Here is a 20,933-nt window from a genome sequence, read left to right on the forward strand (position 1 = left end):
AAAACATTATTATTATTTGTAGTTTTTCTAGAAGACTAATATGTCTGGAGTCCTCATCTCATGTGGGTATAGACTAGTTTAATTGTATTTGTCAGAAATACGGTTAATTTTTTTTGTGGGAATCTTTTTATTTTGGAAAACATCACACAATAAGCAAACAAAGTACAGGCAGGATGGTCAAAAAACGTAAGGAAATTATGTTATTTTGTGTATAACTAAGGTTTGTTCCATGACATTTATAAATATAAATGAAACAATTCCACATGTATACTAACTGTTTTGACAGCTATAATTGTTGTAAAGTGTTCATATATTATTGCTATTGAGTGGTCATTAAGACTAGTACAAGGTTCTCTCTTAAAAGCAAGTGCTCAGAGTTGGATGTTGACCTCACTGTGTGTACCATCACCATCAATAGTGCTTTCATTGCCATCCGAGAGGAATCCGCTTCCAGAGTGATGTGTCCTACACTCCAATGCTGTAAGTCTCTGCTTCAGCCGCTGTTGAGTAGCTGTGTATTCAGCCAGTAACCGAGCAAACCGAGTCTGAAGTATTTCAAGAGAACCTTCCAACCTCTCCACTTTCTCCTCAACCCGTTCTTCTCCCATTCCACCGGCCTCCAACTCCTCCAGCAGACCCTCTTTCAGGAGAATCTGTCTTCCCCTCTCTTCCAGAACTTTCTTAGCATCCGGATACTCCATTACAGCCTCCATCAGGTCATCCTTCGACAAACAAAAGAGGTCAGAGTAGCCAATGCTACGGATGTTAGCTGTGCGACGGTTGCCCATTTTGCTCCCTTTGATGTTGAGGATGCTAATCTCTCCAAAGCAGCTGCCGCCCGTCAAGTGTGCATACTGGGTCACCCCATCATCAGCCACAACAGCAAGGCGACCCTCTTTAATGATGTACATCTCTTTTCCTATGTCTCCCTTTCGGCAGATGTAGTCTCCAGGGCTGAAGACCTGTGGCCGCAGCTTGAGCACCAGTTTCACTAAAAGCCCTGCCTCACAGTCCTGGAAGATACGGACCTTCTTCAATGTTTTTAAGTACACATTGACTGCAATCTCAGCCCACAGTTTGTTTGGCAGATTCTTTAGGACACATGTGTCAAACTCAAGGCCCGCGGGACTAATCCGGCCCGCCACATTATTTTATATGGCCCGCGAGAGCATGGGTGTCTTAAAATTAGGGATGCAACGAAATTTAGGCTGCCGAAAATTTTCGGCCGAAAATAACATTTTCGTTTTTTGGCCGAAAGATACTAAAAAGCCGCCGCGCCCCTCCGTGTTCGGAGATGGTTTGACTCTGGCTCAGCATGTTTTATGACTTTGCGTGCGAGTCCGCTTCCGAAGATGCGTAACTTCTAAGCGCGTTCCGCTGTGTGTGCGCGCTGTGCTCTCCGCTCTGTGTTCACAACGCGTTCTGCTCAATGTTCCACAAGCAACCTCCGTGTGTGTGTGTGTGTGTGTGTGTGTGTGTGTGTTGCGAGCTCTGCTCACGCTCACCCTCACCGGAAAGGCAAAGTCCGCTAAAAAAAAAAACGTGCCGACATGAAATTTCTCTGGACTTGTTTCTTTTTGCAATAGCACTACTGTGCTGTAACATGGTGTGTATAGCCGTGCTGGGCAACACTGGTAAAATTACACGAATCACGATCCTCTCGTTCTCCCTGCTCTGCTCATGCTCTAATAAAAATAGCTTTGTAGGACTATACTTTATTTTGACAATTGGTCAAAAAATAAATCTGTTAAATCTGATTCTGCTGCATAGAACTGATTATAGAATAATATATTGATATTTTATATTATTTTAATATAATAATATATTTATTTAAATATATTACATAATATTTAATATAATAGGTACCAGTATTATCCTTTTCACCATTTGTATCACTCCGGTTGTCTGTGTTTGCGCCACTTGCATCATTAAGCCAGTAGGTGGCGACAAGTGACTGTCTTTATGGGTGAACAATTGAACTTTAAACTGATCAGTGCCAAAAACATTGATTAACTCAGGAAAGAAACAAGTTGCTGAAACCAATCTTTAATGCTAATATAAATTGCTCATTTGCCTCTGGACACAAAAAGATTGCACTGGTTTTTGATTGAAATGTAACATCTATGCACAATATCTTGACAAATAATTTATGCTACTGCCCACTGACATGCTTTTAAAGCTATTGTTATCCAATTTTTTTGGCCTTTAAACACCTTAAAATGCACATATGTACGTCCGAGAAATACAAATTTTATCGGGGGTGCATATCCCCGAACCCCCCTAACTACCTCACATTTGAATACGCATGACTGTGTGGTAATGTGTGCTGGTGTGGCTACAGTGCCAGGGCTGAATTTTTGAGCCAGTTTGCCTCTGCATAATAATAATACATTATTCTCTGTAACAAATCATTATTACCCAGCCCCTGATGTTTCGGGCTCATCCCCTGATGTTTTTAAAACCTAGAAACACCCCTGCAAATGCATATACAATGTAATAATCAAATAAAGAGACAATATATTAGCATTTTAAAAGTCTTACAGTTACAACCGGCCCTTTGAGGGCAGCCATAATGCTGAAGACAAAAAAAGATACTCCTCACCCCGCACCGGAGCTGGCATTTCCCCAATGGTCGTCAAAGTGAGGGTTGACCAATAGAGGCAGTAGACATATCCTCGCGTGAGAGTCCCAAACTCAGGGTCAGAAATGTTTGGGTAGACCCACTGGTCGGATCCAAAGCCCAGAGACTTGGAAATGGCAAAGTAGATGCAGGCATTCCAGTGAATGATGACTAGGATATAGAGCACCAAGATGCAAATGCGGAAAATGTTGGGGTAATTTGTGCGGGTCTCTGTGCGGTCGAAGAACTCGAACAGGCGTGAGAAGCGCATCAGCCGATTGAAACACAGCTCTGGTACGTGAATGCCAATGATGATGTAGGCTAGATCCGTGGGCAGTATGGATAGGAGGTCTAGCTTGAACTGCAAAGTATGAAAGTAGCTTTCTCTTAACTTGGTAAGGTCCTTCACCAGAAGACCCTGCTCAAGGAAACCTATAGTGAAGATATACATTGTCAATTCTTAATGATTGCTCATATACACTTAATTTTAGCACCAAAGCACCTATCTAATTAATAGTGTGAAGTGTTACAACAACTCTTTGAAAAACATGATAGATGCTAAAAGATTCTGACCTGTTCTCAGTCTCGCACAGGTGTCCAGTATATAAATGACATCAGAGAGATAATCCAAAACCAGCCACAGAATTAAGTTTCTGGTTTGAAGCTCATCAAAGCAGGCTCTGTGTTTGGGATATGAAAAATGAAACACCATCAGCTTGAGTCAGGACTAACCCTTTCACATATGGCACAACAACACTTATTTACATGAATCATCATCAAAATGAGTGCCTAGATCACACACTCTTGCTCATGAGGTCTAATTATACCGCTTGGACTTAATGGACGAAAAGCTGCTACAAATAATTTCCTCACAGGCCATATACATGCAGTGTTCAGCATGCAAAATTAGTAGGTTTATTATTTCTTCCGCTTACAGTATTCAGATTAATTTACTGTATAATTTGCTGTCAAGTTTTTCATTGGAATCATTGGATTTATTTTAGGACCTTAGCTAAGAAATGCTATTGATGTTCAATATATCAGCTTTAAACTCCAAATAAAATGATTAGTGTGTAGATAAATTAACATATCTTTTGTCTTACCTAGCCACCACAAAGCACCAGTTGTACAATACAGCTGTGGCAATAACAAACAGCCAGCGGTAGTACAGGTCATCAGCAGGTGCCAGTATGAAAACATCAGACTTTTTCCTGATAACCAAATGCATTTCATAATTTTATGTGGTTGCATGTTTGTTAAAAAGGGCAATGGAAATTTCATACAGCCATGTATGAATGGTGATAATGGTGATAATGGTGTGACAGGACAAACTCACTTAGTTTTGGTGCTGTTGTTCCCATCATGAGCATCAGATCTACTGATGCTTATCCGAATGGGAGCAACTTGAAGTTCAGGTCCTCGGAAGCGCTCTAAAAAAGAATCTGGCCTTTCCTCCTCTTCCTGAAGGCTCTTATGGGCCCAGTCTCTAAGAGTGACTACCATACTCACCAGCCTTGGAAACAAAGGGAAATAATGAATCAAAGTGGAAATACCCATTGTGAGAAATTGACCAGAACTTAATTTCAAGAGTTCACCTTCCATCCAAGTCTAAATTGGAAAGACTAAATAGCCTTCTAGATGTTCCATAACTTCATATATGGAGAACTTTGAAAGGTACTGCAGCTTCCCAAAGGATCTCAACAAGAGTGCCCTGTCCTTTGGTTCTGGGGAGTCCTGGGAGAAATTGCCTGATTAATTTGGTTCAAACATTCTACTTTACCAGGGTTCCTAAATGCTGTAGTTTCTGCTGTATTTAAGGATGTGAAGCTTAGGAAAATTACAGATCTTTAAACAATGCACAGCTATGTGCTTCAGCGGTGAACTAAAAGAGTTCACCTCTAAAAGAGCAACACAGTGAATACCGTCTTTTAAAAGATGCCTTTCTGTCTGTTTTCTTTTGGATTTGGCTGATTTCTCTCTCCTTCAGATGGCCACAATCGCTGTCTTGAATGCCTGGGTCGAACATGAACATGGCCATGAGTACGGTATGTATTGTAGCGCTCCACTAAGGGGAAAGAGGAGAACAGACATGTAATGCAGTGTAGCGTCACCCCGGAAGGCGTCTTTATTTGTTCTAACAGTGAGAACTTAGGTGCAATCAAACTCAGTCTGTGTTTAGTGCAGGTGAAGTGTTTCGTAGTAAGAAGTGAAGTTCCTCCTTGTCCAGCGAAGAGAGGGGAGATTAGCCAATTAGCTGGGTGATCCGCACTCACTTGGGGAAGTCAATCACTCTCTAGGCAAAGAAAATACACAGAGGTTAAAAACACACCCAGTGAGTGTATATGGCTCTCCTCTCATCTTCCTTGCTGGAGTTTTTATCCCCCTCTGAGTGATTGCCTCATCGTCATCACCTGGGATCGCCAGGTGTTCCCCATGATTAGTGTTGCCAGGGGTGACGAGTGGGGAGCCAGTGATTTCTTGTCACAGTATATAAATCGCCAGGGTGGTATCCACTTTCGTTGCATGTCACAACTCGCCCGCCATCTCCTGTGGAGTCAGCAGCGTCTGAAGTCACTGCGAGCCACTCATATCCTAGGCGATCTCAGTCTCGCAGTGGAGACTCCGTCCCCAGGAGGATAAGCTGATTTGGAGTAAATTATGCAAGGCACAAATAGATCTGTTCGCTTCCCAGGAATCCTCCCACTGCCTTCTGTGGTATTAACTGACTTAGCCCTCAGCATCAAAGCACAACTGGCCCAGGGGTCTGCACAAGTATGCGAATCAGGGAGAGGGACAAGAAGTCCAATTAGTTGCACAATCTAGCACCTGTGTCCAGAACACTGGAACCTCCATGTCTGGTCCCTGGATGGGACATGGACGAATTCAGGGGGCTATCACCAGCGGTGATAGATACAATCATTCAGGCAAGAACCCCCTCTACTAGACGGCTATATGCTTTGAAGTGGCATCTTTTCACTACATGGTGTTCTTTCCGAGATTAGGATCCACGGAGGTATGGCATTGGATCAGTGCTTTCCTTCCTTCAGGAGGGCCTAGATAAGTAGTTATCCACTTCCACCCTTAAGGTGTATGTGGCAGTGATGGCAGCAAATCACGACAATGTGGGCAGTAGTTCTTTCAAAGGCATTGAATATTTGAGACAATCAAAAAATTGTCAAGTCATTGTTCATGCATTCGCTTATCAGTTATTAGGTCTGTCCTGAACTGTTGTGTTAACAGTCAATGACCATTAACATAATCTGTGCTTTGCATGAAGTTGAAGTGGATGTTTTGCAGTTTATATTAGTTTAAGGCCTTCAAACATATATATGAATGGATTAAGATAGGTCTCTGTGGCCTCTCTCTTTGCTTCTGCATCTAGGAGGTCCTGAAGGAATTTTTTATGGCGGTTCTTGCCTAAACCCTAGGAATGAGTTTGGTTGTTAGAGTCCACCTGTGACCAATGGGAAGTCCTCTCCTTGGTGGTGGTGGGTGCAGAAGGTCCCCATTCCTGTCCTGTAAGAGGTATCTGGTAGTTGTCTTAGCATCTTATCTGATGTTGCTGAACATTTGTTTATGTTCATTCACCAAGGATCCAATCACAGTGTGGCACATCTTCTTCCACACCGGCAGTTAGAGGGGCCTTGCCATAAACTGGTCCCTGCAATGCCATCTTAACTGATTTTCACCACAATAGCTACCATGAAAATACTATGTTGTTGGTGTTGTTGTTCTTAAAAGTCAGTGGATCAGTTACACAAAAGAGAGTCAATATTAAAATTATGGATTTAAATATATTCATAGATTTAATAATGGCGGCTGGCATCAAAGATGCTGAAGCAAAGTTTTAAAACTTAAGCCTAAAAGAAACAAAAAAGTGTTATTATCAGTGTCCGGACCACTCAATAGCATTAGAGACCCCCTATAAGGACCAGAACAAATACAATTCATTGAAAATAGAATACTAGAAACATAAAACTAGATGTTTCTTGTTTTTGTTTCATTATTGCTGACAGGATAAGTTATTTTCCACGTTTCTGATCAGATGGGATGCATTTCCCTTTTCTGACAGTAGATGGCAGGGTTGCTCACTCTCTCACACCACACAGTGAATAAACATGCGACTATACGCTGACAGACAAGACATAGCAGGATACTTTCGATAACAAAGTCTCAGCCTTTAAATGTTGTACGTTTTATTAAGAAATAAAAAAATGCATATTGTGAACAAATCAGTTATTAAATTAACCTTTAATAATAATGTACCAGCCGCACCACAGAGTTCACTGTGTAGTTTTTCTCCTTGAGGAAAATAAACATACTATGTGTATGTATATCCTACGGAAGCGTATTGCATTCACTTGAGGAAAAAAATCTACTCTGTTTTTCTGAATTAACGAGTTAATTATCTCAGAATTACGAGATAATTTTTCATGAAAAAAAAGTTTTTGCTCTTTTTTTTTGAATTAACGAGTTAATTATCTCAGAATTATGAGAATAATCTTCATGAAAAAAATTATTTTGCTCTGTTTTTCTGAATTAACGAGATCCCTCAAAATCCTGCGAGAAGCTCTCACCTGCACAAAGTAACGTAAGGCCACAGTTGCTGATGCTGATCAGCCTGACCCTCCAACAACAACAGTGCCAGGCCTACATGGGTTCAGTGCAGGTAAGATAGCTAAGTTATTATAGTTACATGTTAATGCCAAATGATGTCTGCTAACTGTTCGCTTGATGACATGTAAAACGAGGTTAGAATAGCTGTTTATAAACATGTAACGTTAATGTTACGGGCATATTTTTTACTAACTACTTTAACTTAAGTTACACGGGACATGTTTACTTCCATGCAATCCAGCTAAAATAGAGCTCCTGGCAGGATTTTGAGGGATCTCATTAATTCAGAAAAACAGAACAAAAAAATTTTTTTTATGAAAAATGATCTCATAATTCTGAGATAATTAACTCAATAATTCAGAAAAACAGAGCAAATACATTTTATTTCAAGAAAAAATTATCTCATAATTCTGAGATAATTAACTCGTTAATTCAGAAAAACAGAGTAGATTTTTTTTCCTCAAGTGAATGCAATACGCTTCTGTAATATCCAAATGAATAGATATTGAATCAACATTGATTCGCAAACTTGATGCTCATCCATGCTGACCTGGAAGATGGTGATGTAAGTTTTCCCACCAGCATTAAAAAATAAAATAAAAACCCTCTGAATTCAGAAGCACATACTAATACACTACTCGTACTACATTTACCATATTCATTTATGGCAGAAATAGGAAGAGTATGCTTGTATGCTGTCTGAATTCTGCAACTGATACTGTAACGTGTCAGAGAAAGCAGGAGAAGGTGAGGATCTAAATGCAGTTTTTTTTTTTTTAAGGTAAATAAAGTAAAACAGATATCAACATGAAAAACTACAAAGGACTACAATGGCACAGAACAGGAAATAACATTAGTCCAAACAAAACAAGGGGAACACAAGACAGGAATCATGACAGATACCATCCATGACCTATCCCCAACCCACACACACACACACACACACATACACAAACACAAACACACACAACCACACACACACACACACACACACACACACACACACACACACACACACACACACACACACAAACTCCACCCTCTTACAAACCTTACCAGGAAGTGACTAGTCATTATTTTTGCCTTTCATTTTTACTGAAAGCTGAAACGAGTCAGTGTTGTGAAGAACAGAGTTTATATATATAATATAAACACATTATATTATAGCATTTTTGTTTATTTCTGAATTAACCCAGATTAGATTTTGATTGTAATAGTTGTTTACTCTTTAAACCAAAGTTCAGAAAGTGAAAGTAAATTGTAGATCATTGGATCTTTACGAGGAAATGGATTCAAAATCTGTGGAAGAGCTTTCTTGTCCTGTTTGCTGTGAAATCTTCAAGACTCCTGTTATTCTGTCCTGTAGTCACAGTATTTGTAAAGAGTGTCTACAACAGTTCTGGAAAATTAAGAAAACTCAGGAGTGTCCTGTCTGCAGGAGAAGATCCTCAAAAGATGATCCTCCAGTTATTCTAGCGTTAAAAAACTTGTGTGACTCATTGATAAAGGAGGGAAATGAGAAACGTTCATCAGGATCTGAGGAGATCTGCAGTTTACACAGTGAGAAACTCAAACTCTTCTGTCTGGAGGACAAACAGCCTGTGTGTTTAGTGTGCAGAGACTCAGAGAAACACGCCAATCACACATTCAGACCCATCAGTGAAGTGCTTTCATCTTACAAGGTAAGACTAATGTCTCTCATTTCATATGCTGAATACAGTGCTAAACAGAGAGTATTATTTGTGTTTACAATAGACCAGTATTTATTTTTACTCAGACTAAATCTCTGACTTTCTACTGATATAAAATTCTACACAAAACTTCGACCTTCTGATGTTCAGATCTTCTTGAATGTAACAGCATTGGCTGTTGTACAACAATGTATTTTTTTCATTAATAATATGTGACCCTGGACCACAAAACCAGCCTTATGGGTATTTTTCTTTTAAATGAGATTTATATCTGAAAGTTGAATAAATAAGCTTTCCATTGATGTGGTTTGTTAGGATAGGACAATATTTGGCCGAGATACAACTATTTGAAAATCTGGAATCTGAGGGTGCAAAAAAATCGAAACATTGAGAAAATCACCTTTAAAGTTGTCCATTTATGTTCGCGATTGTGCTGCATTCACTTACAAAAATCATTTTTTTTATTAATTTAAGGTAGGAAATTAACAAAATATCTTCATGGATCATGATCTTTACTTAATATCCTAATTATTTTTGGCATAAAAGAAAAAGCGATAATTTTGACCCATACAATGTATTGTTGGCTATTGCCACAGATATAGCCGTGCGACTTGTGACTGCGATCCAGGGTCACATATGTGATTAATTACAAGATGCACCAAAAAGTGACGGATACTAACATACTTTCTCTTTCTGTATTTGTATTTGCACAACCACAAATTTACAACTGCATGGATATACAGTAATAATTAAGAATTGGCCATTGCAAAAAACACACACATTTGTTTGGTAAAAACATGATTTATTGACGATCATCCTTTCAATATTATATAATTAAAAATATATCTCCTGCCATTTTCAGACACAAATGCTTCCATGACAATGACCCATTCAACATATAAATAATATAACAATAAAAACATCCAAACATACAATGTTTAAACCTCTTAGAGCTGCAAAAGTTTCACAGATTTTCATCTTAACCTGTAGGAGGAATTTAATACAGCACTGACGTCCTTACAAAACAAGCTCAAACATGGAGAAGAAATGAAAGAAGAGTGTAATAAAACAATTGAACACATCAAGGTGAGGATATAAAGAGTTAAATACTCAACATTCACACACAGAGTGTATTATTGACATTAGTGGAGTGTGTGTTCATACAGCGCTTACTGAAGTGAATGTGATTTGATTTCAGTCTCAAGCTGAGCACACAGAGCGTCAGATTAAAGAAGAGTTTGAGAAGCTTCATCAGTTTCTCAGAGACGAAGAAGAAGCTACAATCACTGCACTGAGAGAGGAAGAGGAGCAGAAGAAGCAGAGGATGAAGGAGAAGCTGGAGGAGATGAACACACACATCTCAGCTCTTTCACACACAATCAGAGACATGGAGGAGATGATGAAAGACAATGACGTCTCGTTTCTAAAGGTGACAAATCAATCTGGCTTCATTCTTTGTGCATAAAACAACTTGTATAGAGAGACTCATTGACACTGAGAGTGTTTGATAAGATATTAAAATGTTTTCAAACTCTATATTTTCCAGAACTATAAAGTCACGATGGAAAGGTGAGTGAGCTGCTCGTATCTCTTCTCTCAGTGGATCTGAACTCACATTCACTGCAGTTCTGACTCCTGAATGTTCCTCAGAGTCCAGATCTCACAGCCGGATCCACGGATGAGTTCTGGAGCTTTGATTCATGTGTCGCGTTATCTGGGTAACCTGCCGTTCAGAGTCTGGAAGAAGATGCTGGAAACTGTCCAACACAGTGAGTCTCAGCAGATTTGACACCAGTGCAGAAGATAGTTCACATATAAACACACAATATCAACATTTGATAGAAATATATTGGTAACACTTTACAATAATTGCACTGATGGCATATTACTTAACAATTAGTTAATAGTCATGTGCCTCAACAAGTAAAGTCATAACATAATGATACATTTGCAAATCATTAGTTAATGATTAATTAAAGCAGACAACTGGAAGTTGAAGTACATTCCCTTGACCAGCTGTGGTAATTAATTAATTTACACTTTTAGTTAATAAAATAAGTTATTAAGGAATTAATACATTATGACACATTTAATTAATAACAATTCATATATTACTTAATCTATTAATCATTTAGAATCTTTATTAGTTGCTGATGCAGTAATCATTAATTAATGGTTTAGTTCTTCATAATGTAGTCATACATTAACTCATGATTATCTGTGCATTAGTTAAACATGAATTACTGCATATTAGTGCACCCGTATTGTAAAGTGTTACCAATATATTTAATAATTACAAAGTGAATCTGAATCTGATTATTAAATATATTTCCAGGTGAATCTGAATTGTATTTCAGAAAATCATCAGATCATACAGCGAACTCATAATGAAATGTTTATTCCTCATAATATTTATTTATGTATTATAATAAAATAGTGTTTATTGAATACTGATATCAAACCTGAAGCCTCAATCCATTCTGACAGTAAGAGACCATTGTTATGATTTATGATTTCTTTCAACAAAATCTTTATATGTGTTTAACATTTACATTTCTAATACATCATATTTCATCCTCTAATCTGATGTTATTCTCTTTGCAGCTCCGTTGACTCTGGATCCAAACACAGCACATCGTTGTCTCACACTCTCTGCTGATCTGACCAGTGTGTCGGACAGTGATGTTTATAAAACACTTCCTGATAATCCAGAGAGGTTTGACAGGTATCCATGTGTCCTGGGATCTGAGGGCTTTAACTCAGGAACACACTGCTGGGATGTGGAGGTTGGAGACAATACATACTGGATTCTTGGAATAACCACAGCATCAAGCCAAAGGAAGGGAGAGGATTTCTTTAAGTCTAATGTCTGGTATGTGCAGTACTGGAACAGCAAATACACCTCAGAATCCCCAGAGAAACCCGAGACTGTCTTTACTGTTAAACAGAAGCTTCAGCGTGTGAGAGTTCAGCTGGACTATGACAGAGGAACAGTGTCATTCTCTGATCCTGTAACTAACACACATTTACTCACATTCACATCCACCTTCAACGACACAGTCTTTCCATTCTTATATAATAACTGCACAACTCCTCTGAGGATCTTACCAGTTAAACTGTTTATTACAGCAGAAAATCACAGTTAAATCTGATTCTGCTTCTAGATTAATTCAGTTTTGCAAATTATGCTTCAATAACACTGTAATAAAAGGGTCTCATTCATCAATCACACTTAAATGTAACATTTAGAGCCAACTTAACCCTTGTGCGTCCTTAAGCCGGGTGCACACTGTGCGATGTATAATAGTCCTTTACGATTGTTGTTGTTAACACTTCCTAAGGACATTTTTGTCTGTTTTTTAAAATAAATTTTTCCTGTGTTAATGCCAAATTCATGAATTTTGGCACAAGTGTTTATTTTTATTCGAATTTTCTTATTTTACTCTCATCTTTTTCTTTCATGAATCAGTTGTACACTAGTAACACAGCATATTTACACTCAGGACCTTATGGACAAAAATATCCCCATTGAAAACTACATTTCTTTGTTTTATCCCAGGGCCATTTAACAAACAAACATTTAACATTTTTATTTTGTTTGGTAAAGATACAAAATTTAAATTTGGTATTTTCCACAAGATGGCGCCATTTTCTCAGGTTTGGCCTATAAAGCAAATACTCGCTTTATATTATTCATGTTTTCTTTTGCGCATATGCAATTATTTATGTTTATTTAAATATGTCTATTTATGTTTTCTTCTTTTGCGTGTATCAGTTGGATAAATGATGCAGTTATTATAATTCGTGTGGATGTCAGTGTGGTTTGTATGCATGTACTAGAAAAACGGTGTGTGTGTGTGTATGTGTGTGTGTGTGTGTGTGTGTTTGCTGTGTGTAATATTTGATAGAGAAAATTTCTACTGTACTGCAAATCACAAATCCCAGCGTTGTTTATACCAGTGGAGCTTTGCTGGCATTCATGGGGAAAGTTTTGTACTGAACCCAAACTAAATCTCACTGAATTCTCTCTCTTTTTATTTTTTTAAATATATTTTTTATTTAAAATAAAAATGGATTCATGGCTTTTATTTGGTAGCAGTTTTTTATTTTATTTTTTTATTTTTATTTTTATTAAATATACATTTTATATAATATATATATATATATATCATTTTCATAAATTTAAGCCTCTAACTTTTTCTTTTTTCACTTTTGTAACTTTTTTCAACAATAATCTTCCAAGAGTCTTCTTCTTTTTGAGGGTCTTCAGAATTAAATTTGTGCTATTTGTGAGTTTATTTTTTGACACAGACATTTTTGTCCTCTAAAGACCTCAGAGTAACTTTATAAACTGAAATATAAGGGTTAAAAATCTGATTTCTGTATTTAAAAAAAAAATGTTATTATTATTATTATTATTATAAAATTGATAATTAAGTAACCATTAAATAACTCATAAAATAATGAAAGTATGTTTAAATCCACGTTTACAATGTAAGACAACATAAAGTGTTGACACATTTTAGTCAGAGACCCTTTTCAGATTTCCGGGTTTCTCAGAAGTCGTCATATTTGGGGAAACTTCTATAGCGGTGAATCAGAGACTACATTAAATATATTTTTCATGTTTCCATTTGCTCAAATGGCAAAAGAAAAACTCCACAATAGAGTTTTCACACCTTTCAACAAAAAAATAGAGAGGGATGAAATAGAGGGATTTATAACAGCAGTCAGAAGAGAGAAAGATGTCAGTTTATCCGTCACTCCCACAGTCACTGTATTAGAAACACCATCAGCGTTAACTTTTTTTTTATTTTTATGAAAAGGTAATATAATACAATAGTGTTATAAATGTACATATTTTTTTTAAAATGGAAATATAAAGTGAATTCCTCATATTATCCTATTGAGCTCTGAAAATTATGAATTCACTGTGAGGCAGCAGCTGTTTATATATTCATGCAAAATGATTGACAATAACAAGACTAGATGCGTTCAAACCGTTATTTAGAACATTTTTAAATGTTTAAAATGTTTAATGTTTTTAATGTAAGGTTTAAGTTGGTTACAGTGTGACAGATTTTCATCAGTCAAAAATGGGATGCACAAAACTGTCTTATGTAACAGGTGTTGAAAAAATATATACTAAAGTTATGATTAAAAACATTATAATACTAACATTATAATTTAAAAAAACACCATACCAGATGCAAAATGATGCACTTCAATGGATAAAGGGGTCCTTGATTATGATTTCATGTTTTTAACTTTAGTTAGTGTGTAATGTTGCTGTTTGAGCTTAAACAACATCTGCAATGTTACGACACTCAAAGGTCAAATCAAATGGAGATATTTCCTTTTACAGAAATCTCTTTTTAAGGACTACAACACACGGCTATGACACTGTCATCTTTTTAGATCTGCTTTACAGCAGAATTGATTTCTGTTTGCATCATTGATCATTATTTTCCTGTTTATCACTGTAAAGCTGCTTTGAAACAATATGTATTGTATAAAGCGTGATATAAATAAAGGTTATTTGAAGTCGCAATGAAAAGGAAATAGTGACAGATCTTTTCTTTTTCCTCTGAATGGTCCTGATGTCAGGCAGAGGCATATTCATGGCTTGGAGGGTTTTATATCCTGTAGTGCCACAGCAGAACCTAATTCTAATTGCTTTTTTCACGGTTTCTTTCCCCCACCGTATTCCCCTTTTTTTGAATGCCCAAGTGCTCTAATTTGGTCTGTGTTGAAGATTGTTTTAAACTTTTGATGAATCAAATTGTGTTTTTTTCTTAATGCCAAATTAATCCTTTTCTGTTTTACCAGAGCCCTCTCTGCTCTCCTTCTGAGTAATCTCTCCATTCTCAGTTGCCTCATTAGATCCTCCATGTGAGCCCGGTCATATCTGGCCCTTGGCAGTCTGGACCCTGGAGCACCTGACCCTGGCAAACTGGCCTCTTCATTGCTGACCTCTGACTGACTGGCCCCTGTAAGTATGCCGACATCTGTTTCTCTCTCTGTCTGTTATGTCCCTTTCATTCCCTTGGATCTCCACCTCAATTTCTCCCTCAATCTCTGTAACAATAACAAGGTATTCTTGCTGTTATATGTATGCTGCCTTCAGATTTGCACCTATTGTCATTTAAGGGTAAACTACACTCCTATAGTGACATTCATCTAAGTTAATATATTGCCAATGGTAAAGTATGAAGAAATCTGTAGATTATCTACATGTGGTGTATGAATCTTCTGGAAAATCCCTGAACTGTTTTGAAGCTGTATGTACTAATCTGAAGGTTGCATTATGAGTGTAGTCTATCCTTGAATTATATAACATGGGAAACATTGTTAGCTGCGTATATCATACCGATGTTTGATGTGCCATAATAGGTGTGGTCATTATTCCTGACATTAACAGCTGGAGGCATACTCCTTGACGTGGCTTTCCTCCTTTTTGGCTTAGGCCGATGTATAAATACTGTTGGCACAGCATCTGGCCTCAACCTCAAATTTCCTCCTGATTTGTTGGCAATAAATTGGTCATCTTCAAAGTGTACCTGTAGGTAGGCTTATAAAATCAGTTTCCACTATACACTTCAAATGTTATGGAAGAGTCATAATTCTCTACACTTGGAAATATGATGCCCTTTAAATTGTCATGTCACCTCTGTGAACATTACTTACATGACAGAGTTTTCTGCTGTTGTTGTTGTCTTCTGTCAGACACAGGTTCTGTCTTTTAACCATTGCCATCCACCTCTGCCTTCGCTCTATGTCCTTAGGGAAGCCATACATACAGAACCCCTTATTGGATCGATTAGAGCATCCAAATGCTGCACATCCAACCATGGTATGACCACTGATCTATTAAAATGTCAGTTGTACCCAATAGCCATCAGAACTCAGACATCATTGAAAATCACAGAGAGCGGGTGACAACTTCTCCCCAACCACTAATGTCCCTCTGACTTGGATTAGGTAAGAGGTCAGAGTACATGACCAAACCAGGATCCTCCTCTCTCACTCTTCATGATGATTTGAGTTCGCTTAGGGCTGTTATAATGATTGCTGTTGTGGTAATGACACAATGTACAGTATGTTTGTGATGTTCGAATATGTTGTGATTGGGTTGTCCCAAGTATATAGCGCTACCTGCTATGTCCTCTGTTGAGTCTGCTTTTAACTGTATTCTCTCCCCTTATTGACCACTGTCCCTATTCTTACTGCTTTATAGGGCCCAGGAAACAGATGAGAAAAAGGATGTCCCTTTCACAAAGGAACCCTTGTTTGTTTGTTTTTTTCTCAAAATGGTTAGGCTCTGGGATGCCCTAGAGTTCTGTAAATTACATTTACATTTAGCTGACGCTTTTATCCAAAGCGACTTACAATTTCTATACATGTCAGAGGTCGCACGCCTCTGGAGCAACTAGGGGTTAAGTGTCTTGCTCAGGGACACATTGGTGTCTCACAGTGGATTCGAACCCGGGTCTCTCACACCAAAGGCATGTGTCTTATCCACTGCGCCATCACCAGACCGAGTTAGAGTTACCAAATAGACCAAATAGAGTTATTTTTTTGTAAATAAGTTTATTTATATAGCACATTTCATACACAATGGCAATTCAAAGTGCTTTACATAGAAGAAATTAAAATAATAAAAAAGAAATAATAATTAAAACAGTTTAGAAAAATAAAATAAAATACAGTACAGTACAAACAGTCGGACGAACAGTGGCACAGTGCTCATTCAGTAAATGCATAGCTAAACAGATGTGTTTTGAGTCTGGATTTGAATGTGACCACTGTAGGAGCACATCTGATCTCCTCTGGAAGCTGGTTCCAGCATAATAGCTAAAAGCGGACTCACCATGCTTAGAGTGAACCCTTGGTATTTCTAGCTGATCCTAGTGATCTGAGTGATCTGTTGGGTTTATATTCAGTGAGTATATCTGCAATATATTGAGGTCCTAGGCCATTGAATGATTTATATACCAGTAATAATACTTTAAAATCAATCCTAAATTTAACTAGGAGCCAGTGTAAAGACCTGAGGACTGGTGTGATATGTTCATATTTTCTGGTTCTGCTCAGAATCCTGGCGGCAGCGTTCTGTATGAGCTGCAACTGTCTTATGGTCTTTTTGGGAAGGCCAGTGAGGAGTCCATTACAATAATCCACCCTGCTGGTGATGAAAGCATGAACAAGTTTTCCTAAGTCTTGTCTGGAAACAAACCATCTAATTCTTGCAATATTTTTCAGATGATAGTATGCTGATTTAGTTATTGCTTTGACATGACTACTGAAACTAAGGTCTGACTCTAGTGTCACACCAAGATTCCTGACTTGATGTTTAGTTGTTTGACCCCTAGAGTGAAGGTATGCGTTCACCTTGAGAACTTCATCTTTGTTTCCAAATGCAATGACTTCAGTTTTGTCTTTGTTTAACTGAAGAAAGTTTTGACACATCCAACTGTTGACTTCATCGATGCATTGGCACAGGGAGTCAATGGGGCTGTAATCGTTAGGCAATAGGGCTAAGTAGAGCTGTGTGTCGTCTGCATAGATGTGGTAAGCAATTTGGTTCTTTCTCATTATTTGGCTCATTGGGAGCATATACAGGTTGAACAGGAGTGGCGCAAGAATTGAGCCTTGAGGGACTCCGCATGTCATGGATGTCCACTCAGACTTATGGTCTCCTATACTCACATAATAACCTCTCCCTCCTAAGTATGACCTGAACCATTTTAGGACTATCCCAGAAAGCCCCACCCAGTTTTCCAGCCTGTCAAGAAGTATGTTATGATCGACAGTGTCAAATGCAGAACTGAGGTCGAGTAGTACCAGCACTGATAATTTGCCTGAATCAGTATTTAAGCGAATATCGTTTATTATCTTTATGAGCGCTGTCTCCATTCGAGCATAAGAATTTGTTCAGCTGATTGAAGACAACTTTTTTTAATGATCTTGCCTATGAAAGGAAGAGTTGAGATCGGTCTATAGTTGCCTAATATGGTCTTATCCAGATTGTTCTTTTTCAGGAGGGGCTTGACAACTGCAGTTCTCTTACGAGAGTCCTCTCGTACTGCGTTTTTTGTAAAAACGCTACGGGAAAAACTCTTTTTTCACGAAATACTGAAGCAAAAAATTATCCTTAATTTTCCATATATATAAAGCGCGTTGCAGCAGTACACAGCTATGGCGAGACAGCTTGCTCGCTCATTGGCTGTTCTGCGGCAACTGCATAAGCCTATCGAGCGAGGCCTGAAGTGACGTCAGGCCAATGAGGGCGCTTTGCGCCCTCCTTGCCACTTCCCGCCGAGACGGGTGTGGCTAACCTCTATAAAAGGAGCTCGAAAAGGCTGATTCACTTGATTTTCATCTCTTCAGCGAAGCTCACGCATCGCTGGATCACGAGGAAGCATGCGTCGTCTGAGGCAAGCACTTCAGCGGGACGAGCCCTCGAAGCCGCTGGCCAACGCCGCCTTCTACCGCCGTACCTGCTGCGCTTTCCGACGCCATATCCTTTCTTTTATTATTGTTCTTGTGTGTGTGTGTGTGTGTGTTCGCCTTGCAACACTCACCCCCTAAAAGAGCTGCGTCTTTCTAAAGATGCCTTCCTGCGGCTCGTGCCGAGCCCCACTCACCGAGGGAGACCGTCATGTCATCTGTGTCTCCTGTTTGGGTGAGGATCATGCAGCGCTCGCGCTCGCTGACGGCGGCTGCCCTCACTGCGAGCTTCTGCCGATGGTGACTCTGAGGACTCGCCTGGCATTTTTCTCAGAGCCTGCACTCCCCGCCACGCTGCCGCGCCGTAAGAAGCGCTGCTCGCAGCGGGTCCCGGAACCTGCTCCAACCCGACCAAGCTCGCCGGTTCGCCCGCCTGCTTCACCGGCTTCCCCTGAATCACTTCCTGATGCTCAGCGCCCGCAGTCTGCCGCCGCTTCATCAGAGGAAGTTGTTTCCGAAGCCACGTCGGGGGAGAAAGATTCCTGCTCTCTGCTAGCTTCAGGCAGCGAGGACTGGGCGAGCTCCGAGGATCTCGCGCCTCCTGCCCGTAGGCCTTCGACAAGAGCTAGCATCGAGAAGGAGCTCATGCGAGTTGGACAGATGCAGGGATGGAAATTATACACATATTACACTATACCCTCACAACATCACCTGGAGTAGATAGAGTCTATCCAGGCTGAACACTACACATCATACGAAGATCTGTCTTACCATATTAGCAATTTATTATGTGTTTGTATTTTGTGTAATTTAAAAAAAAAAATTTAAGCATAACACTTACCAAGACACATTTAAATACAATATAATGTTGATTGTTTTACCTTTATTTTAGTGATACGTTCCGCATCGTTAAATTCCCTTAAAAGTGCAGTGTGCGTGTTTGTAGGTCATTATGAAGTCAAGTCTGGTCAGTCGTCTTCCTTTAAAGCGAATGTTCTTCAAGTCCCACTGACTCTTTTCCATAATTCCTTATGTCTTGTTGTCCTGCGTGAAATTCTGATAAGAAAATAAAAAAGGGCTGTAGTATCTTTTCTGAGGACTCAGAGTAAAGTAATAGGTTCAGACATTAGACAATTATTAAACATTAGATTGCATATATTCATCCACATTATTCCACACCTGGCGTTTTTTCTTTGAAATCTTTGAAAATGTCTTTGAGAATAGATGGTATGGGGGTCCTTCACCATGCCTGCCCAGGTCCCCTGAAGATACAGTATAACATATTATTTTTACATCTTGTTTGGTCATGTTTTAGGGAAACTTCTCTGCATACTCTATATCATATCTATACAGTACCAAAAACAACATCTGTACAAAGCTGAAAGTTATCCTGATGGTGAAAGCAGAGGAAAGGTAATGAGACCAAAACTGACAAGATCCACACCCCTTGATTAATTAATTTGCTTGGCATTAAAGTTTATTCTGATTTCCTGCTGTGCTAGTTTCTCTTATATCACTCAGTGCCATCTCACAATAAATGATCTCAACTATAAGTAGAATAATGTACAGTCAGCCAGTCACTGCAAAAAATAAATTAAAATAAACACCTTCATTTGACTCCTTACCTTTAGCTTTGTGTTATGGTCCTGATCACACTTTTGGGATTTGTTTTGTAATAAGGACTGGATGATGGAACATTATCTCTTGCCTATTAATGCTCTTCCACCACCAAACCAAGCTTTAGTGAATTAGTCAATACACACTGAACCTTTTAATCCAAGTAAAACATTGATTACCTTCGTTGATCCAGTTTCACTTTCTCCATATCTTTATGTAAAGAAGTTATCTAGAAGAAAAAGAAAAGAAAATTGACTGACTTGTCACTGGAAACCTGTTCAGGCAGTGTCTCATCAACAGGGTTGGGTTTACAGTTGGTCAAGTTCACTTCATTCATGCCAAAGAAAACAGCCACCTGTACATGCATGAACACCTGCAACTCACTGATGAACTTAGTTCATATACACTGGCAGTCAATAGTTTGGATTTATCAAGATTGTTTAATGTTTTTCAAATGAGTCTCTAATCCTCACCAAGGTTTTATTTATTTGATGAAAAACTATCTTCTCATAGATTATAATAAACATCACATATCTAAATTCCCTTTAAGCATATATTCAAGCCAGCCTTTCACGATCTCTCATTCGTCGAGGTGTCTGGGCATCAAGTCGATGCTTGTTCTGTGTTTTCTTATAGTCTGCACTGAAATGTTGTTTCCCAACTTTCATCAGGTCATCAGTATATCAAGGGTTTTTCTCGGCTGCTCTTTTCCAACATCTTGTTCCCCTTGATGAAATTCTTTGCTCTGGAAGGTTTTTTATGGTACCACACGATTTAAACGTACAAACGAGGCTGCCAACTGGGTCTGCAGGAACTTTGAGCGTCTTGGAAATGTTCATGTAGCCTTTTTGATGTAATAAAACAACATCTTCTCGTAGCTTCTGTGAGAGCTCTTTTGTCTTGGCTATATCTGCATATAACATGTTTGAATACACCAA

At 38.7% G+C, this 20,933-nt stretch overlaps 2 protein-coding genes, 1 long non-coding RNA gene and 1 pseudogene across 5 annotated transcripts in view; 2 read left to right on the forward strand and 2 right to left on the reverse strand.

Moving 5' to 3' along the window:
• LOC311094718 overlaps positions 1-20,647 on the reverse strand; it is a 49,381-nt gene extending 28,734 nt beyond the window's left edge. Inside the window, exons 1-3 of the long non-coding RNA XR_014608712.1 lie at positions 20,175-20,647; positions 19,558-19,640; positions 19,260-19,434 (exon numbers count right to left, since the gene is read on the reverse strand). This is a non-coding gene — a long non-coding RNA (uncharacterized lncRNA). The remainder of the gene's footprint in view (positions 1-19,259; positions 19,435-19,557; positions 19,641-20,174) is intronic.
• LOC311094709 (E3 ubiquitin-protein ligase TRIM35-like) overlaps positions 1-20,933 on the forward strand; it is a 50,379-nt gene that overhangs the window by 18,665 nt on the left and 10,781 nt on the right. The gene's annotated exons all lie outside the window — the stretch shown is intronic.
• Positions 121-4,177, reverse strand: LOC311094817 (cyclic nucleotide-gated channel alpha-2-like; annotated as a pseudogene). The gene is made up of 5 exons: positions 3,957-4,177; positions 3,724-3,831; positions 3,194-3,300; positions 2,542-3,052; positions 121-1,261 (listed from the first exon to the last, which is right to left on the reverse strand). The product of its transcript is annotated as a cyclic nucleotide-gated channel alpha-2-like (transcript).
• On the forward strand, positions 8,277-13,013 carry LOC311094705 (E3 ubiquitin-protein ligase TRIM35-like). The gene is made up of 6 exons (XM_084132829.1): positions 8,277-8,919; positions 9,919-10,014; positions 10,127-10,357; positions 10,475-10,497; positions 10,579-10,697; positions 11,533-13,013. The coding sequence occupies exons 1-6, from the start codon at positions 8,524-8,526 to the stop codon at positions 12,072-12,074; spliced, it is 1,407 nt and encodes a 468-aa protein (XP_083988955.1). The 5' UTR covers positions 8,277-8,523; the 3' UTR covers positions 12,075-13,013.

The sequence above is a fragment of the Abramis brama genome, assembly GCF_963993115.1.
Source record: "Abramis brama genome assembly, chromosome: 13".
NCBI lineage: Eukaryota > Metazoa > Chordata > Actinopteri > Cypriniformes > Leuciscidae > Abramis > Abramis brama.